Source organism: Eumetopias jubatus, unplaced genomic scaffold, assembly GCF_037043125.1.
Source record: "Eumetopias jubatus isolate StellerSeaLion01/CBP00866 unplaced genomic scaffold, mEumJub1_p1.0 scaffold_10, whole genome shotgun sequence".
Classification (NCBI taxonomy): domain Eukaryota; kingdom Metazoa; phylum Chordata; class Mammalia; order Carnivora; family Otariidae; genus Eumetopias; species Eumetopias jubatus.
Genome location: NW_028274816.1, coordinates 126,663,377 through 126,689,246, shown reverse-complemented (window position 1 = coordinate 126,689,246; position 25,870 = coordinate 126,663,377). Strand labels below are relative to the sequence as shown.

The window sequence follows — 25,870 nt, the reverse complement described above, 5'->3', positions numbered from 1 at the left end:
GCAAAGCCTCCTGGGAAATGCCTGGCCTACAAATCCCTGTACGCACCGCGCTGCAGCCCCGAGGAAGAGGGCGCTTCCTGGTGACTCTAAATCTTGATGCTGCACGAGCCTGATTCAGTATTCGCAAGAGGCTTTTGGGAGACCCTCTCTCTTTCGCTGGATGCACGAACGGACTTTGCTGTCCCAGTTTACTGGACTTGTTCGTTGTGGCGAATCTGCCGTTGCCGTGACGGTGGCTAGGCGCGCAGGGCCCTGACGTGAAGCTTGCGGAATCTGCTGCGGGAAGAAGAACGCCAGGGTTCCTCGGGCAACTACAGTCATGGCGGCGACTGCCCCCAGTGCGGGGGCCTCCGCGCCCGAGGCGGCGGGTTCCGCCGAAGCCCCGCTGCAGTACAGCCTTCTCCTGCAATACCTGGTGGGCGACAAGCGTCAGCCCCGGCTCCTGGAGCCCGGCAGCCTGGGCGGGATCCCGAGCCCGACCAAGAGTGAGGAACAGAAGATGATCGAGAAGGCGATGGAAAGCTGTGCCTTCAAGGCAGCGCTGGCCTGCGTGGGAGGTGAGGCGCGACTAGGGGGGCCGTTGGGAGGCTGAGGGCTTGGACGGCAGCGGGGTCCTCTGCCAAGAAGACCACGCGCCTGGGAGGCGAGGAGCCTGTGGACCTCGATCTTGACCTCACCCCTGCCTCGATCCGTGAACCCGAGTAACCCTTCTCTAGGCCCTGAGGTTAGTTTTCGCCTCTGGAAATTGGATCAGAGAATCGGCACTATATGGGTCGGGGCCTGGAGGTTGGTTATAAAATGGTTGACTTCATTCATTCGTTGATTCGCTTTTAAATAAGCATTCTTTCAACAAATTGTTACAAGTAGCTATCACGTGCTCGGCAGTGGAGGGGCGGGGTAAGAGACCAGAGCCTGGTTCTCGTGAAACTAACATAGAAGCGACAGTGTTGGGAAGGAGCCTGGCAGGAAAGTGGAACATAGGGGAACGGCAAGTGCGAAGGTCTGCCAGGAACCGGCTTCAGGTTTGGAAAAACAAAGGCCCGTGTGGCCAGTGTGACCAGATGGCAGTGAACAAGGGGGAAAGAAGTCTGGAGCCCCCTCCCCCACCTTTTTAAAACATTTTGAAGGTTTAAATGTATGAATGTATGGTGTCCCTCCTGTAAAGAGATTGGCCGAATTTGCAGATGAGTTGAAATCTCAATGAGAATGAAAGACAGTCAAGAAACAAATATAGTGAGTGCAGATGTGAAGTAGAGTAGGAAGGAAAGAGAGGTATTTTTTTTTTTTTTTGGTTTGGGGAAGGCTACAAGAGGTAAGGCTGCGGCTGTATCTTGAAGGATTGAGAGAACGGGGGTAGACAAAGGAAGGGAAATGCCCTTTCAAGTTGGGGGTGGAGTTGCGGATTTGGGCCTTTTGCCGTTAGGCATTAGGGCGGTGATTGGTGCACGTGATGAACCCGCATGGAGTGTGGTGAAGGAAAGAAAAGTCTGGATAGGGAGACCGTATAGGGATTTTGCTAAACCGAACCTCGGTGAGGCCTGGCCTGGGTCTTTGTTCATCATTGTGCCTGAGCCTAATAAATCACTCACATATTTGATGAAATGATGAATAAGTCTTGTAATGCTTCAGAGTGGAAGTGATAAAGGTCCTAGACTAGGACAATTGTGAACATAGGGTTGGGGGCGGGGGGAGCAAAGCCGCAGTGAAATGCCCTTGAGGTTTGGAGCTGGAGTGACTGGAAAGCAGGAGCCATAAGTAAGACAGTCTGGAGGGGAGATGTCCACGATTTCATTAAACATATATTGACCTTGAGGTGATGAGAGGACATCTATATGGAAATGTCCAGCAGGCTCAGGAAGTTGGGGACAGCAGTGTGTGGTTTGCCATTTGGTAGCTTTGTGACCTTAGGGAAGTTACTTAACCTCCCTGAGCTTCAGCTGCTTCAGCTACAGAATGGAGACGATAATAGTATCAACCTCACAGGACTATTATGAAGAATAAAAGAAGCTGTGCCTATAAAGCGTCAGAGTAATTGGCACATGGTACTCACTAAATGACAATTAATGAACGTCACCATCGTCAAGGGAGTGATTTGCAAAATTGATAGCTGAATATATGAGTATAGACAGAGAGCAGAAGGTTAAAGATTGAATCCTGAGGAATGTTAGAAAATAAAAGGAGGCGAGGCACCTGGGTGGCACCCAGTTGGTGAAGTGTCTGCCTTCTGCTGAGGTCATGACCCCAGGGTCCTGGGATGGAGCCCGCATCGGGCTCCCTGCTCAGTGGGGAGCCTGCGTCTCCCTCTTTTCCCCTGCTCACACTCTCTATCGCTATCTTTGTCTCTCTCTTAAATAAATACATAAAATCTTAAAAAAAGAAAAAAAAAGAAAAAATGAAATCCAAAGGAAGACAGAGAGACTGTCAACAAGGTCTGGCTTGTGGGATGTGGAAACCAGGTAACTGGAGGGTCTGAGTGGCAAGGTGGAGTGGCGGGGGTAGGTAGGGAGTGTCCTCTTTGCTGGTGGCCATCCAAAATGTGTATTCGAGTATGATGACCTCATTAGAAAACATGCCAAAGAAATCTTTATTTCTGTGTTTGTTTTTAGGATTTGTCTTGGGAGGTGCATTTGGGGTGTTCACTGCCGGCATTGATACCAATGTGGGCTTTGACCCTAAGGATCCTTACCGTACGCCGACAGCAAAGGAAGTTCTTAAAGACATGGGACAGAGAGGAATGTCCTACGCCAAAAATTTTGCCATTGTGGGCGCCATGTTTTCTTGCACTGAGTGTTTGGTAGAATCTGTAAGTGTCTCTGCCTTCTGAAAAAGCCTTGCCTGTACCATCTTATGACTTCCTTTTTTTGTGAAGATTTTATTTATTTATTTGACATAGAGAAAGAGAACAAGCAGGGGAATGGCAGAGGGAGAGGAAGAAGAAGAAGGCTCCCTGCTGAGCAGAGAGCCTGACCTGGGGCTTGATGCGAGGATCCCGGTATCAGGACCTGAGCCCAAGGCAGTCGCTTCACTGACTGAGCTACCCAGCCCCCTCCCCCTACATCTTATGACTTCTAAAGAGAAATGTTGATTAGAAAGCAAATCAGAAATGTCTGATACTTGGTAGATTGAATTTTCATTAAGTAGTCCCTAATGTAGGGGCGCCTGGGTGGCTCAGTCATTAAACATCTGCCTTCTGCTCAGGTCATGATCCCGGGGTCCTGGGATCGAGCCCCACATCGGGCTCCCTGCTCGGCGGGAAGCCTGCTTCTCCCTCTCCCACTCCCCCTGCTTGTGTTCCCTCTCTGTCTCTCTCGCTGTCAAATAAATAAATAAAATCTTAAAAAATAAAAATAGTTCCTAATGTAAACTTTTTGGGCATTTATTGCATTTATTTAGGCTTGCATTAATTTTTAGTTCTCCTTGTAGGCTAGAAGTTGGTTAATGATTTTATTTTTTAAATTTTTAAAAAACCTAGTTAGCATACTGTGTTATATTAGTTTCAGGTGTACAATATAGTGATTCCACACTTCCCTACGACACTTGGTTCTCATCACAGGTGCACTCCTTAATCCCCAGCACCTATTTCCCCCATCCCCCTACCCACCTCGCCTCTGGTCACCATCAGTGTGTTCTCTAGAGTTAAGGGTCTGTTTCTTGGTTTTCCCTTCTCTCTCTCTCTCTTTTTTCCCTTTGCCTGTTTGTTTTGTTTCTTAAATTCCACATGAATGAAATAATATGGTATTTGTTTTTCTGTGACTGACTTAACTTTGCTTAGCATAATACTCCCTAGCTCCATCCATGATGTTTCAAGTGGCAATATTTCATTCCTTTTTGTGGCTGAGTAACATTCCATTGTGTGTATATATCTTTATCACATCTTCATCTGTTCGTCAATAGATGGACACGGGCTGTTTTCATAATTTGGCTATTGTAGATAATGCTGCTATAAACATCAGGATGCATGTATCCCTTTGAATTGGTATTTTTGTATTCTTTGGGTAGATACCTAGCAGTGTGATTGCTGAATTGTATGGTAGAGTTCTTTTTTTTTTTTTTTTTAAGATTTTATTTTTAAGTAATCTCTACACCAAACGTGGGGCTTGAACTCATAACCCTGAGCTCAAGAGAGACACACGCTCCAATGACTGAGCCAGCTAGGCACCCCAAGAGTTCTATTTTTAACTTGCTGAGGAACCTCCATACTGTTTTCCAGGGTGATTGCACTAGTTCACATTCCCACCAGCAGTGCAAGGGGGTTCCCCTTTCTCCATGTCCTTGCCAAACACCTGTTGTTTATTGTGTTTTTAGCCATTCTGACGGGTGTGAGGTGATATCTCATTTAGTTTTGATTTGCATTTCCCTGGTGATGAGAGATGTTGAGCCTGTTTTCATGTGTCTGTTAGAAGTTGGTTAATGATTTTAACCGTGAGACTTCTTGGGGAACGAGAGAAGGGATTTTGATTACTCCTCAAATGGCGCACTTGGTTTCAGCGCTCCGGTACCACCTGCAGGAAGCATCCATGAACACATTCAAATTTTAGGAACTATATTTTGGAAAGCGAAAAGGATTAGGTTTCCTTTGGGGAGGGACTAAATTAGCCAGCTAGAAACCCTGTGTTTTTTTCCCTTAAACATCTTGTCTGGCTTGTTTCTTTGGCTCTAAACTGCTTTTCTCCACCCACAGCACCGGGGGAGATCAGATGGCAGGAACAGTGTCATTAGTGGCTGCATCACGGGGGGAGCCATTGGTTTCAGAGGTTAGTAAACAACCCCTGCTTGGTTTGTTTTGTGGCCTTGGACAACGTGCTGTAGTTGACATTCCCAAACATGCGTGTTCCAGGGACAGCCCAAGGCATATGTGGACACTTGATACTCTTCTCTTATGACAAGTAAATCACGTTTACTTTTGCATTAACTTACTTTTGGAAACTTCTAGTATCTAGACCAGGGTTTTTCATCTTTGGCACCGTTGGCATTTTGAACCACATAAATCTTTGCTGGATGGAGAGTGGGGCTGTCCCGTGCATTGTAGGATGTTTAGCAGTATCCCTGGCCTCTCCCCACTAGAAGCTAGTAGCAGCCCTTAGTTGTGACAACTGAAAGTGTCTCTAGACATTGCCAAATTCCCCCAGGGGACGAAATCACCCATGGCATAGAACCACAAAAAGATCTAGATTTTATTTATTTTTTATTTTTTTAAAAGATTTTATTTATTTGACAGAGAGAGACACAGTGAGAGAGGGAACACAAGCAGGGGGAGTGGGAGAGGGAGAAGCAGGCTTCCCGCTGAGCAGGGAGCCCGACGCGGGGCTCGATCCCAGGACCCTGGGATCATGACCCGAGCCGAAGGCAGACCCTCAACTGACTGAGGCACCCAGGTGTTCCCCTTCTTTCCTTTATTAAAAGATTTATCTGTTTTTTTTAAGTTTTTATTTATTTATTGGAGAGGGAGGGAGAGAGAGTGAGAGCGCAAGAATAGGGGAAGGGAGAAGCAGGCTTCCTGCTGAGCAGGGAGCCCGATGCGGGGCTCGATCCCAGGACCCCGGGATCATGACCTGAGCCGAAGGCAGACGCTTAACGATTGAGCCACCCAGGCGCCCCAGATCTAGATTTTAGAAAAAAGAACTGCCCTCACATTGAAAAGATGGGAAGAACTTCGTCCCAGTAAGGAATTCCTGAAGTGTATTGATCCGTAGGGTAGGACAGAAGCACGACTAGGGCTCGTTCAGCCCTGGAGAGCCCATTGATCTAAAGGGCAGGCACTGCTGAACTTTCAGGTCCGTGCATTTCAAGTAGTTCAGACATTTTTCTTAATACCATACAAATTGGCAGTTTTAATATTGTGTGTAAGTTATATGGTAATGTCTTTCTGCATTTGAGGATTCTTAGACTTCTACCCATTGAAAGCCACACAGGGGTATTCTGGAAATGTGGGTTATCAGCAAGAAACCACAAAGAAAACAGTTCTCTGCACTTCTCCTGTCAGTGTGCCCATCAGGAGTGCGGTTTGGGGGGGTCAGTCACCCGACTCCTCCGGGGGGCCATTGCTGGGCCACTCGCCCTCTTCCGTGCCTGATTTACCCAAAACAAAAAGCCTGTTTTCTCCTTCTCGGAGAGGCAGGATGATTTGCTATCATTAAAAGCTGCTTCTGCTCCTCAGACAGCCATTTGTAATTTATAGAGTAACTTTTCCTTTGGTCTTCCCATCGCTCAGCTCTGTCAGGGACGTTGAGAAGCTCAGCTCCCTCCAGGATTGCTTTGATCACCTTCCCAGGAATTTAGTTCATAAACAAATCAGGGTAACAGGCCATATGCTTTCACTTGCTTCCAAGGGCTGGTTCTCTTAACCAGTTTCCTGCCTGTGAGGGGCTATTTCATGAAACTGGAAATCATAATTTTTTGGAATGAGAAAAGTTGAACGTACAGCTAGATAAAGCACACTGGAAGTCGACTGTGGACGCAGCTTCCTGGAAGTCTTACAGATCCGATGGGTCGGTTGAACGACAGAATGTTGACACCGGTTTCTTCGCCGTCATGGCTAGGCAAGACTTCTGAATGCGGCCTGACTCGGTGTCTGTCACCACAGGTAATGTCATTTCTCCTTGCTTTACAGCTGGCTTAAAGGCCGGGGTCATTGGGTGTGGAGGTTTTGCTGCTTTCTCTGCTGCCATTGATTATTACCTACGGTGAGAGTTCCTGCCTCCAGGGAAGGACACTGCCAGCCCAGGATCAGAGCTGCTCTGTGGAGGCCAGTTCTGTCCCACTGCAGGGCCCTTGCTTCAGAGACCGCAGACCTTTGTTTTCCCTCCTACCGGTGGTGTCATGAGGGAGCCACCTGGCTGCCGCCTGCCTCCACCTCTGAGGAGCGACATCGTCCGCTCCCGGGTTCCCGCCACGCTGTGTGGGGGATGTGCCATGCCTGCCTCTCTCGGGCAGATCAGGAGTGTGTTGACTGGTAGGAGTGAAGTTCCCTAAAGGTTCCGTCCCAACCACAGCTGGCCCTCCGGTGCTTCCGTGCGGTGGGACCAGAGGTGACTGGACACGTACCCGGAAGCTCGTGTACTTCGGAACCCCACGGAGTCGTCCGTCCCACATGGCAGGGCAGCGTAAACGTAGACTGGCCAACCCATCGTGTCATTTTGTTTAGTGTTCTGCCATCTTTGTTAAAAAAGTTAGGTTACAGTTTAAAAGGTTGGTTTTTCGGGGGGAGGGAACAGCGACAGCGTGGTCCCATCCGCTCCTCCTCCACTTCCCATTACGGACAATAAAGGCTTTTCATACCGTAAAATAAATGAATAAATAAAAGTTTGGTTTATTTTTATCTTCAAATTCCATGAGTCCCAAAAATGGTGCCAGGTGGCCCAGAGATTGGACATCCAGAGGGGGAGTGAGAAGGTTCCTGAGAAGTGTGGGAATGTTCTATTCTCAGGGTTTGCAGAAGAGCGTTCCTCTGAGATTGTTACTTTAGCCAGGGCCTGCCCTCCAAGACGCCCAGCCCAGCCATATCCTAGGATACGCTGAAGTTCCATGCATTAGCCCTAGCCTCTTCTAAAAACCCTCCTGTGGGCTGGCTGATGGGAATGCCTGCGGTCCGGGCCACATTGGTTTTAGGCTCTGACCGCTGGACCAGGCCCAGCTCAAGGACACGCTGTGTGGAGTCCCGCTGTGGTCCTCCTGATGAGTCCGTGAGCAGTGGCTAGTGAAGATCAGACGGTGTTGAGGGGCCATTCTCCACTACCCTTGTTCTCTGGTACCAGGTTTTTTTTTTTTTTAAGATTTTATTTATTTATTTGACAGAGAGAGACACAGCGAGAGAGGGAACATAAGCAGGGGGAGTGGGAGAGGGAGAAGCAGGCTTCCTGCTGAGCAGGGAGCCCGATGCGGGGCTCGATCCCAGGACCCTGAGATCATGACCTGAGCCGAAGGCAGACGCTTAACAACTGAGACACCCAGGCGTCCCTGTTTGTTTGTTTTGACACATTAGTGTTTTTTATTTGACCTAATGGTCTTTTTCTGACTTTAAAAGAAACTCAGCCTAATTGTGTATCCCGGAGCAAAAAATAGGCTTTTATGGTTGGGATCTGCTGTGAGTGCTTCTTCACTCCGGTCCTTTGGTGAGGACACGAAGGGAATGAGCTCAGGCTTTCCCACGTGGGGACCGGAGGGTAGGCTTGGTGGGGCCGTGTAATTCCAGCCACCTTCAGCCAGCGGTAATGTCTCCTGTTCTGTACACTGACTCCTTCACCTTGTTTTGCTTTCTCCCCTTTTTTATGCTGTCTTCTAGCTTATGCTCCACCCCCCCCAACCAGAATTCAGGCTTGGCTGGGACATCCAGATGTCCAGGTTTATGTGTGTGAGTGAGAATGTCAAACAGCCGGTAACCCCTTCCTCTGGCCGCGCCTGCCGCTTCCTGGGCAATGAATGTGAGCTGACGCACAGGGCTTATGTCCTTCTGTGGTGGAGTCTAAGTAATATCCAGCCCAGTCTCACAGGTATGAGGCTTCACTGCTCCTCAGCTAGCTGGAGTATCCTCAGAGGCCTGGGGACAAAGTCAGGAGTGTTTCCTATACTGTCCCTAAGTAAGTCACCTCTAAGCACTTGGAGGGCAGGAACAGACGCTCCTGGCTGGCAGCTGTCAAAGTGCCTGGATGCCTGGCGTCTTCCACCAGCCGGCCTAGCAGGGAGGGTCCAGTGTGCTGAACGAGGCCCAGAAATGCTGCCTTTCGGACTGCCTTGGAGCAGATGAGCCCTCGGGCTGTCAGTAGCCATCATTTCAATAAGCCAAGCGTCGTCCACATGGACTATTCAATCAAGAAAGGAGATGAATAGTTTCCTGTTTTAGATGGCTAAGGAGTCAGTATGAGCTCATAAACCAAACACCAATTTTCAGAGACATCTGTTCCTGATCTCCAGAATAAACATAGTGTCCAATGGCTTAGGCTGAGAACCTATATTAACCCCACTGGCTCTCCTAAAGGGAGGCCGGGCCCCCTAGGGGATCCAGCCTCTCCAACAATCAGACTAGGCCAAAAGGCTGCCCCAAAGACGCCCACTTCCAAGGAAAATGTAGAGAAAAGTTTGCATAAAATAAGAAGCCTCCACTTGGATCGACAACTTTCTGCCATGTCTTGGGGGGATACTGATGGCCAGGTCTTCGGTGGGGTGTTTGTCCTTCATGAAAGGAATCTCGCTGGTGACTGACTTGGAGGCCTCTGTGAAGCACAAGGAGGGGGCTCAGGCTCACCTCCCCCATCCCCCAAACTGCCACAGTCCCCACAGGCCAAAGGGAAGCTCAGGGGAAGTTAACTAGGTGCATAGATTCCTGGAAACTCACATCTGGAGACAGCTGGAAGAGTTACTTAGATTGGTGGTCTTCCTTGGACTACTGAGTATACAAATGTCCACACCAGAGGGCTGAGTTGTGTGCAAATGTTGGGGCTTTGCATTTTTTTTTTTATTAACATTTTCCTCTCATGTGGTTTACATCAATTTATAATAATCTCTACATAAGTTGAAACAGAACATAGACCAAAAAAAAAAAATATATCCTTACCAACTTATTAAAGTCAGATATTAATGAAGGTTCCCACCCTACCTGTATCAGCAAAAACTGGCAGCCCACAGCCGTTGCCAGCAGGGACAGGTGTCCCTGTGCCCCCATGGCCTGTCTGCTGGGCTCCCATCGGCATAGCCTGCCCTGCTGGGCACAGTGGTCGGGGGTTCTGGGCTGCATGGTCCCTGACTCTCGGGACAACCCATGGGCTCCTTCCTTGGTGCAGCTTAGTCCATGTCTGGTACCTGCCCCTCCCCACCCTGGGGGTGGAATTCATAAATATTCTGAGCCTTTTGCATTCCCTCAGCCCCTTCAGCCTTCCTCCCTAAGTCAGCTTGGGGGCTGTGGTAGCTACCTGATGCCGAGAAGCAAACCTCGTTTCGGGGAGGTGGGAGACACCCATTTGGGGCTGTAATTAGCTCTAGCTGGGCCTCCAGTTCACTACCATCAATGGCTTTGGAAGCGAGAACCTTCCATGCCACACACCAACTCCTGAGTGCTGAGCAGAGACTTCAGGGATGATCACAGGCTGGGATCTTTAGACTCAAGTGGTGGTCTTTCTCCACCTCCTGTCCCAGGCCGCAGGGCTCCTTGCTAAGCTGCTAGCAGACAGCTACGTGGGCAGAATCGTTTCCCTCTTCTTAGGCATTTCTTTCCTCTGGTGTGCACACAACGTGCACCGTTCTGCCCAAGACTGGGCCATGGGTGTAAACACCCTGGGAAAGCGCCCCGCCTCTCACCGAGCCGGTGCTATGGCTTTAGGGCCAGCAAACTTTTCTTTAGAACTTAGCCCTGAGCACAAGCTGAAGGAGGTGTTCTCTCCAACCCGGAGGGCCTAGAATCTGCTCTCTGCCACCGAGGAGAGCCAGAAAGCTGTGTGTTCAAGCCCCCGCCACCCGGAAGCGTTTGCCCTCCCAGGCCAGCGGCTCAGATGGGAGAAAACTGCGCTTGGAGGATATGCCTCATTCCTTTCTGGCATGGAGAGGTGGGCCTCAGAGTTGGGACTAGAACCTGCTGATCCTCTTCTCTGGAGCAGGGTATCGTCAAGGAATGTCCCCAGCAAAACCCAGTCCCAAGAAAGGCAGGTGCTCGTGACTCCCCAATACCTGGGGTTTCCTAGAGTTCACCCTACAGGCCACATCTGGAAGCTGTGGGCAGGGAGGCAGCACCATGGTGGCTGGTTACTGGGGCCCGCGCCAGTCTTGGCCAGGCCCCGGAGCACACGTGGCCGTGGGGGTCGCCCCGTGGCAGTTGCATGGCTGTGGAGGATTGTACAGTCTAAGGCAAAGGCACCGCAGGGTACGCGTGGTGCCTCAAAGGGCTGCCTCCTGGGCGGAGCCTGCCTGTTTCCGGACACCTGCTTCAGCCATATTCGTTGCCCTCCTACAGACCTGGCTCCCCTAGAAAAGCCACTAGAATGCCTTGCTGCCGAGAGCTGCTTTCCCACAACTTCGGGCCCCCAGTGCTCTGCGGCACCCCTCTGAATGTTCCACCTGTCTTGTTCGCTCGGTGGCCCGACTCCCCCGCCTTCCCCCATTCGTGACCCTCTGGCTCTCTTGATATCAGGTCACTTGTGAGTCTTGACACTCAAAGGAAATAGAACACCAGGGGAAAAGGAACTGAAAAGCAGAAGAAACAGTCAAAGATGCCTCACTAGGAGGCAGGAGATAGAACAGATAAACCCCAGAAATGGAGATTGTCAGGTGGAAATTCCAGAGATCGGCTCTGTAGCTCTGTGCTAAGCTGAGGATTAGTGTGAGGCTGTCTCCCTGTCCAACATTTGCACAGGCAGCAAGGCCAAGCAGGTGTGCTTCCGCAGGTGGCGGATGGGGTGAGGGGGACCGGGGGGGGCCGGGGGGGGCAGCAGGCACAGCCTCAGATGGGCCACTGCTGCTGCCGCCCAGGGCCTCCTCGGCTCCCAGAGTGATGGAGCGAAAACCAAGGCTGCACATGCATGTGGCAGGCTGGGAGGAAGGGGAGGGTGGAGGCAAACCGAGGGGACGCTGCCCGGAGACTGCAATCTGGAAGCAGGGCCAAGAGAGGATAAGCTGGCCGCAGTGACAGAGCGCAAAATAAAAGCCCTTGGACTGGACCGGGGGCAGGGGGCGGGGAGGCAAGTGTCGGAGGAACTGAAAGAACAAAGCAGGCTGTCCGTATGCCCATACTGGGCCGGTCACTACCATTTCTGCAGGACAAACAGGCAGGAAACCGTTCCCCAACGGCACGGGGCATGAGACACAACTAGAGGGAGAGAGTGCAGGGCCCAGGGCGCGGCGCTGAGGCTGGGGGCGGCTGCTTTGTACAGGGCGGCATGGAAGATGCACGGATTCCAGTTCGGGGAAATCGGTATCCCTTGGAGGCTGGAGCACTGGGTTTGGGAGTTTTCGATGGGAGTCTTTCAAGTCCGTGTTGGGCCCCCTGGCTGGAGAGGCCGGCCCGGGTCGCCCCCCCCCCCCCGCCCCCAGCGGCTCCCGCCTTGGGCTACACGTCGGTGGAGAAGTACAGTGTGTTCCGCTTCAGTTCTGCGAAGGAAATGGGGGGGTGCTGCAGGTAGTAGAGGAGGACCTGGACCTGTTGGGGGGGGACAGGGGAGACTCAGGCTGGGCTCCTTGGCCTCCTGGCCCTCCTCCCATCTGCCAAGAAGTGGTCGCCCGGGGTCCCCTCTGTGCCACCCCATCCCTGCCCCCAGGCCATCTCAGGCCACTGGCCCCCCCACCCCCCAGCAGTCCGGGGGGGTGTGCCCATTGGCAGCGGTAGAGGGCACCTCGGGGCAGAGGGCTGGGAAGCCTGCGGCCACCTCCCCAACCTCAGTCGGAAGCTTCCGACCTGCTCCAGAGGTTGGCTTTGGCTGGGCAGCCCTGCCTCCAGCCCGGACTCTGACCTGAAATCTTGTAGGGACTCCAAAGACGCTTCCTCATCCTGGAAGCAATCCTAGAGCTTCCACACGGGAGGACAAGGCCCCCAGAGGTCTCCTCGGCCCTGAGCTTGCCGTCCGAGACTGCGGCACTCCCACCCAGGACTGCAGTCAGCACCGGGGGTCCCCCGGTCCGGGCTCACGCTTCTTTTTGTTTTGTTTTGGTCTTGGAGGCGGGACTGTCCAGAGCCTTGCCTCCCCGGTGACATCCTACAGACCATCCACCCAGCAGCTCAGCAGGGACGGGCCGTGGGACTCGGAGCTGCTCTCTCTCTGCCCCCGCGGGGAAGCCCGCTGTGCAGCCCGAGCAGCCCAGGCCGTGCCGGTGGTACCTGGGCCATGACGTCATGGGACCAGATGTCTGCAGCCGACGTGAGGTGTGCTTTGCTCTCCACTTCCGACGGTCTCAGTAACGTGGGGCCAAACACAGTAGCCAGGTTGTGAAGGGACATTTTGTTGATGGGTTCCTTCTCAGCAACCCTGAAAGGGGTGGCGGGGGGAGGGAGAGAAAAAAAAAGACATTTCTCAGCAGCCACTCGGAGCTCCAGACGCTTGGCCTGAGCTACAAGAACTGCTGGGACAAATCCCAGAAGGTGGGTACTAAGCCAGTGGACCCCGTCTCCAGCTCTGTCCCAGGAGCTGCATTCCTAGCTCCTGGGGCCACCCCTTGATGGTGAACTGCCAAAGCCAGAAGGACCTGCTCCACCTCCTTCCCCTCGAAGAGGATGACGTGCCTGACTCAAGAACCTTCCTTGTCCCCGCTCATCACAGCCCCGTACAGACCAAGACCTTGAAGTACAGAGGTGGGACGTGACTTGCCCGAGGTCACACGGCTCACCAGTGGCAGAGCTGGGGTCTGACCCCACGCCATCTGCCTCCAGAGCCCGTGCTCTCCCCAGGGTCAACCGAGCTGCCGCGAGTGGCCTCGGGGGGTGGGGGTTCAGCTGTGGGGCGCGGGGGGGGTGCGTGGCAGGGGCCAGAGGAGGGGGCCGCGGCTCTAGCAGCAGTTGCGAACTAGACCCCGGGCTCTGCTGAGGCTGTGCTGAGGCAAGACAGCCCTGATCCCAGATGGAGCCCGGGGGCTGTTCTCCTGTGCCTTTCCAGAAGGGTCTTCCCCACGGGACCCCAGAGTTCCCTCCCTTTGTATCTTTCTCTGCTTCTCTTGTTCAGTAGATATTTCCCCTGAGTGACAGCAGGGGCTGCCATCTATGGCTGGCGTCCAGGCACACCCAGTACCACCCAACACATCACAGAGGCCCTGGGCCTTCGTGAGGCCCAGGAAATGTTTCTGGGGCTGAGACCACTCCCCCCGAGCAGCACCCCCCCCACTCCCAACTATACTGGCGCGCATGCTTACTGCTTTGGAAACGGACACTTACATGCCAGGAGGTAGCTGTGCAGCTGGCCAGCCCCTCTCCACACACACGCACGCACACCAGCGCACGCACACACCCCCATGCGTGTGCATGCACACCAGCACACACCCACACGTGTGCACGCACACACCCACACCAGCACACACCCACACGCGTGCACACCAGCACACGCATGCCAACACACACACACACACACACACACACACACACACACACACTCACACCAGCCTGGGGCCCAGATGTGGGAACAGACTGTGCCCGGTTCCCAGGGTGAAAAACCTAATGAACTTGCCCTTCCCACTCCTCCTCTGCCTGTCCTCCCCACAGTGCTCGCCAAACTACGGGAACTGGTTGGGGCTCAGTTCCAGCCAAACCAGAGGGAAAATGTCTCATGATGGGTAAAATAGGACCGCGGCCGCAGGCATTTCCAGGTCTCCACTGGCCTTCACGAGCTGGCCTGGCTGAGCCACAGCCCGCAGCATGGGCCTGAGGCCTGGAACTGAGCTCAGGGAGGACCGAACCCACTGTGTGGTCCCAGCTCAGGGGGCTCCCTGGTCCCACGTGGCAAGTGGATTGAAGGGACACCAGGAAGCTTTCCCTCCCCACTTACACCCGGACCAGTGCTGGGCTCAAAAGTGAGTGGCGAGGACACCGTGGGGGCCGGCTTCAGTTCTGGGCTTTGCTGCAGGTAGCAGCTTGAGCAGCTCTCAGTCGGACCCCACAACAGAAGGGGTGGGGGAGAAGGTGGGAGGGGACTTAGCTTAGAACTTGGGACATGTGCCTTCCAAGGACAGAGACGTTGCCAACCCCAAGCAAAGCCCTGCTGGGCTGGGGCTCAGTTTCCCTGTCTGTTAGATGAGGTGCAGGTCAAGACCAGCGGGTTGCAAACTTTGGACTGTGACCCACAGCAAACACACTTTACGTTATAACCCAGGACACGCAAGTGTGTGTAACCGAACCGAACGACACGCACGCTACGGCTTGCAGCGTCCCCTAGGCTGTCCGTTCCCTTCCGTTTAAAACTGTGAAGTGGACCGAAGGACCACGAACTGCAAGATCCATCCACAGTCCGTGGCTCTGGCACTGCCTTCTAAGCAGCATATGACCGATGTGTGAGGCTGCTATTAGGACCCAGATGTTTCTCAAAACAGAAGAATTTGAAGGCAAGAGTTTGAAAAGCAAACTCTTACCCTGTGATGGATGACCCAGCAGAGGCCAGCACCCATGAGGAAGAGCCGAGGGGCTGGGACACCAGGCAGATGTGTCCTCCCCCGCAGGGGCCTGAGCTGGGCTCCCTGGCCCCTCCCCCCGGCCAGGCCCCAGCTCATTACCTTTTCAAGTGTTCCAGCAGGAAGAGGAAGGTGATGAGGTTGGGGTCGGGCAGGGTGCGGAGCAGGTGCATCATGCAGTTTTCCTTGGCAGCAGGGTCTGACAGGGCTGTGGGGAGAGCGGGGCTAGGGTGGGGCTCGGCTCCCAGGCGGGGAGGCCCGAGCCAGCGCCCCCATGGTCAGGAGGCTGTGGGTCACTGAGGGAGAGCCCAGGCTGCAGGGGTGAAGGGAGCAGACCCTGCAGGGAAGGAAGGGCCTGGTATCTTCCCAAGGGTGGGCTATGAACAGCTGGTTCCTGTAGAAGCCCCCACCCGTGGCCTGCAGCTCAGTCAGGAGGCAGGATGGCGGAGAGTGGGCACCCTCCCGCCCCTCCCGCCCCTCCCGCAGCTCTTGCCATGCCCCGCCCTGCCGGGGTCTAGGAGGCAAAGTTTAGGGCAATGAGGACACCGCTTTGAACGTTTCCTCTCTTTCAACTGCCTCTGATGCTAGAGTAGGCAGTGAACAGCCTTCCAAGGGGTTCCTCACTCCCTGTGGTGGCTGAAGCCCTGATCTGCCCCGGGAGGAGGGGGGGGGAGGAGGCAGGGGGGAGGAGGCAGGGGGGCGTGTGAGGAAGCAGAGGGGAGGCAGGAGGGAGGCGGCCAGGCCAGGGGGGTGGCGGCTGGAACCCCGCCTCTCCAGCGGAGGCCCTCAGCTTCGGGCCCCCCCCCTCCCCAGGGCATCCATGAGAGTGGGAGGGTGCTCCTCTGGAAGGCTGGGCGCTGGCCACCTCCAGTGCACTCCGGCCGGGCTCGTCTGGCTCTGGGATGCTGGCCCTGACCACCCACCTCAGGGCACATTTCCCTGGATGCTCAGCTTTCCAAGCAAGGAGGTCAGTATTCGAGGAAGAAGCACAGAGAGGGGCCATAGGGCCAAGGGGGGAGCGAGGCAGGTGACAGAGGGTCCAGCCTCTGGCTCAGGCCCCAGCGGGTCACACCCCACCATCTGGGCCACTCAGCCACACCGCCCCAGAGCACTGGGCAGCTCCACAAGCAAGGGAAGCCGCGGGTCTCCTGCTCTTTGCTGTCAGGGAGGCCCGGCTCGGCCCAGCCCTCAGTCCCCCCAAAGCCTCACCGATGCCCTCCATGAAGGCTGGGTAGAGTCGGTCTGTGAGGAGGGGCTCGGGCAGCTCCCGGAAGTAGAGCTTCAGGGTGCCGGCAATGGCGTTGATGTCCATGTCACTCAGCATCAGCAGGATGTCCTTGTTATCTGCAGGGGCGGTGCACGATCAGGACTGGGCCCGCCTGAGCCCCGCCCCCTTCCATGCAGTCCTCAGCCAGGCGGGTGGGCCCTGCTCCATCCCACACAACACAGCCGGGGAAGCCCCCTCCCACTCCCTCTCCGCTCAGGATGGAGGCAGCGGCTCAGGTGGTCTGTGACTCAGCCCCGTGGGGGAGGGGAGCCCTGTGCGCCAGTCCAGAGTTCTGCAGCCACACTCACACTACACGTCAGACACCCTCTCTGGAATCTCCCCGCCGCTAAGCCTCTCTCTGGAAGGCCCTGCACATTTTTTTCCACGTAAAATCCTGTTCTGACCAAGCCTGGGCTTCCAGGTTGCACAGAGGCGCCGTCCCCAGCCCCTCACCCCAGGCTCCCGGACGCGGGCCCCGCCTCGGCTCCCATGGCATCAGCCCTGCCCGGCCAGTTCAGGCTTCCTGGCTACCGCAGCCTGACCCAGCCAGATGGGGGAGAGAAGCACCAGAAAGGGCAGGCCCCACCACGGAGGGGTCTACAGAGCTAGACAGCAATGCCCCTCCCAAAGGGCGCTCAGGGCTCTGGAGGCAGCAGAGGGGAGCCCGAGCCAGCCCAGGTTCGAAGCCCTTCAGTGTCCTCACCGCCCCCCCAGGCACCAGGGAGCTAGCGAGAAAGCCAGGAACACTGGAGTAAGAAAGATCTGAGTTGAAAGAAGGCGCAAAACCTACAAGCTGGGCAATCCTGAGCAAGTGACGTGGCCTCTCTGGGCTTCAGTTCCTTATCTGGACCAGTGCGTAAGGGACTGGAGGGGCGGGGGTTCCACGAGAGAACAAGGCAGATTCCTTGCATCAGAGACTCAGAGATGGCCCAGCGCATGCCACACTGGACCGCCATTCACAGAACAAGGCCCCTCTGCCATCGGCGACTTGGGGCCTCTCCGGAGAAGGCGTCTGGTGCTCCCGGGCTCCCAGGAGGGGGGCGCCCTCTCCCCACCGCTGCCCCAGTGGGGCCTCCTGCACTCACTGGCATCGAAGACAGCCTTCAGCGCCTGGATGTCCGTGGCTACCCCCGATATCCGGTAGATGCCGACCTCCTCAATGCCTCTCTTCTCCACCTCCTCCACACACTGCCGCACGATATAGGGCACCTTGGAGCGCTCCCGCCTGGGGGGGAGGGGCTGTGAGGGGGGGCGGAGGGCCTCCCCTCCCCGCCATGGCTGGCCACCGGCGGCAGGACAAAGGGGACAAAGGCAGGAGAAGGTTTGGGAGACAAGCCCAAAGACTCTGAGACAAGAATGTTCCTGAGAACACAGAGCTCAGCTTCAAATGCTTATGTGGGACCTACACGTGGTCCCCTGAGGCAGGTGGCCGAGGTCCTGGAGAAAAGGGCAGTGGAGGGGGCGGTGGGGAGCGGAAGGGGGCAGCCCCCCCCGGATTCCCACCTGCTGTGGCCGAGCCTCGACGTGGGCCTACGTCCTCAGAGCTTTGCATTGACTACAAGAAGCTGCCGCTGGTCCGATGCTCATGGGCCATCTCCCGGTGTTTAAGTGCTGGCTTGTTTACTTCTAAAGCATGTGTGAGCCAGAACCCTACCTCTGCGGGCCACTTCTGGCCTCTGACTGGGCCACCCCTGACTACCGAGCTGGGGGGGGTGACTGCCGAGGGGCCCGGCGGGCAGGGAGGGCTGGGTGGCAGGGGGCTGGCCACCACTCCGGCACCGGGGGGGGGGGGGCACCTACTTGGTCACCACGCTGATCTTCACACCAAAGACGCCAGTCTGCTTTTTGGACGGGGTCCTCTTCAGGCTCATATCCCGGCTGGTGAACTTCATGGAGAACTCCACTTTGATCTGGTTGGGAGTGAGGCAGGCACAGGTCCCCCAGGGTCTGAGTGCCTGAGGAGAGCCTCCAAAACACGGGTCCCCTCCCCAGGACGGCCGCCGAGGGCTGCCTCTACCACCCAGGGCTCCCTGAAACACCTATGTGGGGAGGCAGGGGGGAGTGGGAAGGGCATGGGCACAGGGGAGGGGAGAGGAACTGGGCTGAGCGGACAGGGGGCAAGACAGTCGCCCGAGGACAGCAGCCCGGGGCCCACCCACTGTGCGGACGTTTCCTGTCTCTCCCGGCTCACCCCGTTCATCTCAATCACATCCGTGTGCCAGTTCTTGGTTTCTACGGTCTGTGGATCCAACTGCGCAGAAAGGAAGAAAAAGGATGTGAGCACGAGGGATGGAGATGGCAGCTCGGGGTGGGGGCGCCTAGAGCCGACGGCTGCTCATAGCGGGCTCAGTGGTCAGGAGGGCAGAACTGGGGCCCGAGGCTTCTCTGGAAATCAGCCCTTCAGGGTGGCGCCAGCCCCCAACCCCTCCCGTCCTGGCTGGTAAAGGACGCCCCAACTCCGTGAAGGAGCTGAGGCACACCGGTAGGCACTCTGGCCCATCCCCCTCTGAGATGGGTATTGTCGCCCACTTCACAGATGCATACACTGAGGCTCACAAATAGGAGGCCGCCGGCTCAACCGCCAGGATTAGAGTCGCCGGGGGCGCTGTGGCCAGTGCATTTGGAGGTGCTGAATGGGGGCCAGCAGAGGTCAAGGGGCCCATCTCAGGAGTCAGGCTGCCTGGGTCCAAATCCCAGCACTGCCGCTGCCAGGTGTGACCTTGGGAAGTTGTGACCCTGGCTCAGCCTCCTCTGTGTCTTCTGCTCCCTGCAGCCAGTAGCAGAAGCCACCCGGCCGGAAGCCTCCCCGAGATAACTGGGGGTGAGCAGCTGGCCTCCAAGGACGAAAACACTCTGGGGGGGAAAGCCCCTGGATTGGGCGGGAGCCCCAGGAAGTGGGGAGAGCAGGGGAGGCTCAGAGGCATCCCTCACAGGGGACCGGACGGGACTCGGCTCCTCTGACTCAGGGGCCTTCAGACTGTTTTTCCTTGTGCACCCACATAATGATTTTGAAAAATTATGCACTCCCCAGCACATTTGCAACTCGACATCTGAGTATTTCCAAAGCAAGTTTAAAGAGTTGCAAGGAATATAACTTCCAGGATAATGTAAATATTTACATCTTAAAATAAAACTGTGACATCATTCTTTTCAATGTATTCTGTGGGATCCAATTACCACAGCGATCTGCTACCCGCCATCGTTCATGAGGAAAATACAAGCTCTCCTTTCCCTTGTAGACACCCTGCATTGTTTCTTTTTTCTCCCAAAGAATTTTGTCCTAGTTTGTACTTTTGTCTTAAAGTCTTTTATTCATCACCGTATTATATTTTGCTTCAACAAAAATATCTGTAAGGGGCGTCTGGGTGGCTCGGCCGTTAAGCGTCTGCCATCTGCCTTCGGCTCAGGTCACGATCTCAGGGTCCTGGGATCGAGCCCCGCATCGGACTCCCTGCTCGGCGGGAAGCCTGCTTCTCCCTCTCCCACTCCCCCTGCTTGTGTTCCCTCTCTCGCTGTGTCTCTCAACCAAATAAATAAAATCTCTAAAAAAAATAAAATCTTAAAAAAAAAGAAGAATCTGCCTATCCTCCCAAGGAGATTGAAAAAAACGCCTTAAAAAAATACCTGTACAAATGGCAATAAAGTACTTCCTGAGACCACAAGACTCCAAATATCCAAGACATGTTCAAGATTAGTTACTAGAATGATTGGCAGCACACAAAAACACTAACCAGCATGTTACAAATAAGTATTAATAAATATTCAGTAGCAAGGTACCATCTTGGTGGACTTGTGTCTCTTCACAAGGTGGGTAGAACACTTTTTCTGTTTTAATTCTCGTATTTTTTTTTTTTGCTAGGGTGGAACTGGGTGCAGCCTCAATATGCTTGAGTGTTGTTGTTTTTTAAGTTGGTTATTTTTTTAGTAATATCCACACCTGATGTGGGGCTTGAACTCACAACCCCGAGTTGCAGGCTCCACTGACTTGAGCCAGCTGGGCGCCCTTGGTTTTGCTTTTAAACACGTATAAGGTGAAACATCTTGTTCACCTAAGTAACTAGGTGGAGCTGAAAATAGTTTTATTATAGCAATGTTATATGATTCTTTAAACTCCTCGTTTGCCTTAAGCTGCATACATACCTATTAGCAAAACTTATATTATTTTTATTATTTTTAAAAAAGATTTTATTTATTTATTTGACAGAGAGCACAAGCAGGGGGAGTGGCAGGCGGAGGGAGAGGGAGAAGCAGGCCCCCTGCTGAGCAAGGAGCCTGATGCGGGGCTTGATCCCAGGACCCCGGGACCATGACCTGAGCAGAAGGCAGACGCTGAACCGATTGAGCCACCCAGGCGCGCCTATTAAAATTTATTTTAAATGATCTCTCAGCTGACAATGTCCATCAGTTCTGTGGCGAGCAAAGAACTGGAAAGCACCTGACTCGTGAACGGATTTGGAACTCGGCCATTGGTGTCTTCAACTTTCTGCACACCTACACCCGCCTTTCATGAGGCCCCGCTGTTGGCCACCTGGGAAGCCTAGGCGCCCTGGGCCTTGCGCCGCAGCGAGCCCTGGGCTCCCCAGCAGGGGAACGGGGCTGAAGGCGGAAAGCCCTTCTCAGGCACATGGCTTTTTGTCAGCGGCACCTATGGGGCTGAGAGTCCGCAGAGACTGATTCGCTGAAAACTCTCCCTGCCCACGTACCCCCTGGAAAGCCTCTGTGCCCCCTGCCCCCAAGAGCGTGTGCACCCCAGTGTGAAGAGCACTGTTCCAGCAGGCCCACAGTGTGAAGGAAAATGGTCGGGTCAGCCCAGGGTGGCTGGGCCCTGGGGCTTCCTACAGCTTGGGCTAAGTCCTTCTGCACCATCATCCGCACACCAGCTGGGCGCGGGTGGCAGGGGCCCTGGGGTTTGCATGTGGCCCAGCCTCCCGCAGTCGGTTCCCTGCCCAGATGAGGGGAGGAATTGAGAAGGGGACCGAGGGAGGGCAGTGTGGACAGACCCCAGCACCTCCTCCAACACCCAAGGGAAGCACGTGGGACTCACCAGCCTGGCTGTGGCCCAGGCTCAATACTCCAGAAGCCTTGGGGCCAGGCGTCCCACTGGGTCCCAAAGGAAGCCCCTGAAATGTCCCTCTCCTGAAATTTTTCTGTCCCAAGCCCTCACCAGGTCTGTGGCACAGGCTGCCCCTTAGGTGCCCCTGCACCTAACGCCCGTCCCGGGACCTGGCACCTCCTGGCAGCCACCACAGACTGAGCCAGGGGGTCCCTCCCTGGGTCCTGGAGTGGTGTCTGGGCACAGCCAAGTGGGGAAGAGCAAGGACCGACAGTCAGGCCTGTCTAGGTCCAAATGTCCGCTCTTCCACTCAACTGTGTGAATTCGGGCAAGTCACTTAAACTTCCCTCAACCTCAACTTCCTCACCGGGGCATCCATACCACCTCAGAGGATGGTTCTGGAAAATCATCACAGAACTAACATATTCTGAGCATTTCCCAGGAGTCTAGCATGAAGACAAACCTTCACATACAGAATCTCAATTGGCGTAACAAGGTTGTGGGGGGGGGGGCTGTTAGCTTTTTATGCTCCCATTTTATGGACGAGAATACTGAGGCTTAACGAGACTAGGGAACTTGCTCAATGCCACACATCTAGGAAGTGAGAGCTGGAGTCCAAGACCGAGTGTCCCTGACTCGCCCACTCTGCTAACCCAGCAAGAGAAGGTGTAATGCACCTTGCCTGGTGTCTGCGCCTCTCGGTGACAAGGCATCTGCTCTTTCCGGTATTTATTTAGAAAGGAGGCATCAGGGCCTCTTCCAGTATAATTCTGCCACTCTTTCCCTCCCCACTGCTTCCGTCCTAGCTGCCGAGCAGCAACCTTACATTTTCCTGGGGGCACGTGAGATACAGGAAAGGCAAATGCTGCTGCTAAGGCCCGGTTCTTGGCCTGCTTCTCTTCCAGGAAGCCTTCCTTGGAGAACTCCAGGCCTCAGGCCTTCGGTTCTCCTCGGCCTTCCCGCCGCAAGGACGCTGTCCCTCTGCAGCTGGCTGGCATCCTCCCACCTGTCTGGGGCCAGGGCTGAGTCAGGTGGCACTTCTGTGTTTTACTGTGAGTCCCCACCACTGCCATCTCCCGGATCTCCTCGGCAGGTGCGGCCCTGGTGCACTCGAGGGAGGCCGGCCTAGCCCCTCAGTGCCCCGACCATGAAGTTCTGTCTCCCAGCAGACCAGCAGCCTCCAGAAACCAAGGCTATTTTCAGGATGTCACTTAAATACAGAGAAGGGAGGGTGAGGAGTGGAGAGGGACATGGCACATTTTCCAGAGAAATGATGCTGCCTGAGCTGCTGTGGCTATTTATAACCCCTGGGAAATGTGGACTCTGCTATTTCCTGATTAGATTAGTGCCGGCGGCGGAAGAGCCAGCCCCCAGGATGTCCGTGGACAGAACACCTGACCGCTGACCCTCCAGTCCCAGCAGATAGGTGCCACCCCCCGGCCTTGGGCAGCGGGTATCGGGGCGATGCCAGATCGCCCGAGGGAGGGAGGGAGACGGGGCTGCGAAGGGCCAGGCTGGGGGAGACCCCCAGGGGGCCCCTCCTTCACCCCACAGGTAAGACACACACGGTTGGGGCTCCCCCAAGGTGGGGCACAGGCAAGAGACAGAAAGGAGCCATAGGACATCCTAGAGAAAGTTCCGGGTGGGCCACACACCGCCGCGGGGAGCGGCTCAGTTATGTTCTGTTTGCTTGTGTCTTTAGACTCGGTCAGGTCATGGCTGCCAAGGAGACACGGCTGACCTTGGGGACTGATGTCCGCAAGAGAACTGCCAGGTCATTTGCAACAAAATCCTGAGCCCACGTAAGGAGACGGAGACACATGTTCTCAGAGAGAATCTGGCAGGTGGTTGGGGAGCTGCTTCCCCAGCCTTGAACCTAGGACAGGAAAGCCCAGCGGCCTCGAGGGGGCCACTGGGAGGATCTGAGGACAGGAGGGCAGGGGAGGATGCTCTGTGCTCCCCCCGGGCATCCTCTGGTTGGTGGGTGCACCTCGCTCCTGCAGGAACATCCTTACAGGCCTTTAGGCCTAAGCCCTTCCTCCCAGCCCGTTTGTCGCCAGCACATCTCCTTCCCTCTGGCTCAAGGGCTGTTCGTGACCACCTCCCAGTGCCTGGGGTTTCAGAGGCACCAGCCAGTTTGGGGTCCCTGTTCTCACTCCCCTGAGTAGATGACACGGCCCACGGTCAAACCTGGGTCTTTCTGATGGTGGGGCCACAGCCTTCCCACTATACTGCACTCCTGCACGCACACAGCTTGCCCCAAAGTCTTCTGGTGATTTGTGCCACGGCCCCTTCCCACACGCCCTCACATGGGGCCCGTGGTGGCACCGCACCGTCTGGGCTGCGAGGCACAGAGCAGTCCTCAGAGTGTTACTTCGAGCCCTCTGCTTCCCCTCCCTCCCCAGAAGCCTCTTGGCGCTGGGCCCCTGCCCTCAGAACCGCACTCTGTCATTTCCCCAGCGCAGGCCTGAGGCCCCAAGGAGCCCACTGATCCCTGACCTGTCCCCACGGGCCTGGCTTCCCGCTTTCTGTCGCTCCTCCGAGGCCCTTCCTTTGGCTTTCTAAGTCCGGGGCCTGGCGTCCTGGGCCTGACCGGGGAGGTGGCACGGACTTCTCTCGAAGCCAGAGCTGTTTCTAGGGCTAATAAAAACGAAGTGCTTCTTTAACAATAAGGGCAATAAATCCAGTCTGCTGGAGCCGAGGCCCTCAGAGGTGAGCGGGGCACTGAAGGGAAGGCAGAGATGGCTGGCTGTGTTCCTGGGGGTGCCTGCCAGAGGCTGAGTGCCGGGCAGTGGAGAGCAGGCCCCGAGCCAGGCGTTCTGTGGTTCCCAGGCCAGTGGCCACGGTGGCGGTCCTGGGCCAGCCTTTTCCTGCCCTCCCCCGAGTGTGTCCACATACTCTGGGCTGGGTCCCCTTGGGACACCAAAGCCAGTCTGTCATTGGGACAGACCGCAGGCGTGAGAGGCACGGCAGGGCTGGCAACAGGGGGACTGGGGAGCGGCCGAGGCCTGCCTCTCCTCCTTCTTGGGAAGGGTACGGGAGGATTCCGTCGACGTGGCTGCTCTGAAGCTCCCAGAGAGGCAGGGGTGGGGGGGGGTGCCAGGGCCTGCAGCCTGGCTTCCGGCGGCAGCAGCTGGGCCGGGGGAGCGCACGGTCAGGCTCGGTGAACTCCTGCCAGCCCAGAGGCTGGCTCCCCCACCATTAGGCCAAGCAAGCTGGGCTCCCCCAGCCCTCACCCTGCAGGGCCAGGTACCCTCTCCCAGGGCAGCCACACGACAGGCTTGTGCTGACTCTGCAGGCAAAGCACTGGGATCTTGCCTCCCCTCCCCCTGCCCCCCTGGACTTTGAAGTTCTCAGAGGCCCACATATGGAAAGGGTTTAGCAGCTCTGAATGAGGCTTTTATTGAAGCCAGGTTAGCCTCATAGCACCCACTGTGACCTGCCTTCCCCAGCACTCAGCATTCCAGAGTCCCAGTCTGCCCTGTGCCTGCCCCACTTTTAGTCCCTGGGCTGGGCACGGCTGCAGGGAGCACTCAAACCTGGGCTGCTTCGGGAGAAGCCCCCCCCAGTGCTGGGCACATCTCTCCCCGAGCCCAGGGGCCCTGTCCTCCTCGGGGCCGGCCTACGCCCCCACTGCCTTCCTTGTTCCTCAGAGCCTGGACACTTCACCCCAGAACCAGGCCTCAGACAAACAGCCCGGAAGCTGCCTCGCCTCAGCTCAGGGCCACGCTGGGGGCACCAGGGTAACGAAGGGAGGGTCACTCTGGCTGCAGCCCGGGGCAGCCCCATCTCCCAAGTCGGGAGTGACAGGCTGAGGTCCTGAGCAGGAAGCTTCCTGCTAATTGCCACGGGAAGCCTAAGGGCTGGCCTGCGGGACCACAGTGGGCTCAGCGGCCTCCCTCTGGACTTGGGAGTGCTTCGGTGAGCCTTGTGCAAGTCCTCCTCTGAAGCTGACCTCGCCCTCCCTGCCCAGGCCAGGAACGCGGTCCGGGCACAGAGCCTGTTCCTGAGAATGAGCGGCCCCCGCGAGTCCACCGTCCGTGCCCGCTCTGAGGGGCTTCTCGGTGGGCTCCTGCCCGGCCCCACACTCACTAGATAGCACCAGAAGGAACTGCTCATGTCTCTGAACAGCGTGCTGGGCTGGGTACTCCAGACAGGAAGGCACCCCAGGCAGGGCACCCCGCCCCGCCAGCAGGCTCCATGAGCACCCAGACAACCATGAGCATCCAGCTGAGGAGCCGCCCCGGGCCCTCACAGGGCTCTGGCTCCCCACCCCAGCGGGGCGGCCTGCTGGCTGTCACTCTGGTCACTCTCGGAGCCTCAGTTTCTGCATGTGAAAGGGAGTAGATAATAATAGCCCCTCAGAGCTTATTGCACAGCACGGGCTGAATGACGTCTGGTCCTCAGCCAGGGCTCAAAACGCGACAGCATCGCTCAAACTGGGCTTATGCTCCCCGTGGCTTCCTGCTGCACTTAAATTA

At 55.8% G+C, this 25,870-nt stretch overlaps 2 protein-coding genes across 4 annotated transcripts in view; one reads left to right on the top strand and one right to left on the bottom strand.

Moving 5' to 3' along the window:
* The first annotated feature begins 49 nt into the window (after positions 1 to 49).
* On the top strand, positions 50 to 7,326 carry TIMM22 (translocase of inner mitochondrial membrane 22). Its single transcript, XM_028109346.2, has 4 exons — positions 50 to 557; positions 2,607 to 2,803; positions 4,682 to 4,754; positions 6,611 to 7,326. Exons 1-4 carry the CDS (start codon positions 320 to 322, stop codon positions 6,685 to 6,687), a joined length of 585 nt encoding a protein of 194 aa, XP_027965147.1. The 5' UTR covers positions 50 to 319; the 3' UTR covers positions 6,688 to 7,326.
* Positions 7,327 to 9,416: 2,090 nt separating this feature from the next.
* ABR (ABR activator of RhoGEF and GTPase) overlaps positions 9,417 to 25,870 on the bottom strand; it is a 174,574-nt gene continuing 158,120 nt past the window's right edge. For all 3 annotated transcript variants that reach the window (XM_028109311.2, XM_028109313.2, XM_028109314.2), the window contains 7 exons: positions 18,528 to 18,587; positions 18,137 to 18,246; positions 17,422 to 17,561; positions 16,279 to 16,413; positions 15,172 to 15,277; positions 12,797 to 12,944; positions 9,417 to 12,121 (listed from right to left, as the gene is read on the bottom strand). In XM_028109311.2, coding sequence (XP_027965112.1) covers positions 12,032 to 12,121; positions 12,797 to 12,944; positions 15,172 to 15,277; positions 16,279 to 16,413; positions 17,422 to 17,561; positions 18,137 to 18,246; positions 18,528 to 18,587 — 789 coding nt within the window. In that variant the 3' untranslated portion in view covers positions 9,417 to 12,031. The remainder of the gene's footprint in view (positions 12,122 to 12,796; positions 12,945 to 15,171; positions 15,278 to 16,278; positions 16,414 to 17,421; positions 17,562 to 18,136; positions 18,247 to 18,527; positions 18,588 to 25,870) is intronic.

Excerpts from the sequence above, each read along its gene's own strand:
- TIMM22 (XM_028109346.2), top strand. The coding sequence starts at position 320 with ATGGCGGCGACTGCCCCCAGTGCGGGGGCCTCCGCGCCCGAGGCGGCG. Across the intron at positions 558-2,606 it reads AGCGCTGGCCTGCGTGGGAG|GATTTGTCTTGGGAGGTGCA; the intron begins GTGAGGCGCGAC and ends GTTTGTTTTTAG. Across the intron at positions 4,755-6,610 it reads GGGAGCCATTGGTTTCAGAG|CTGGCTTAAAGGCCGGGGTC; the intron begins GTTAGTAAACAA and ends CTTGCTTTACAG.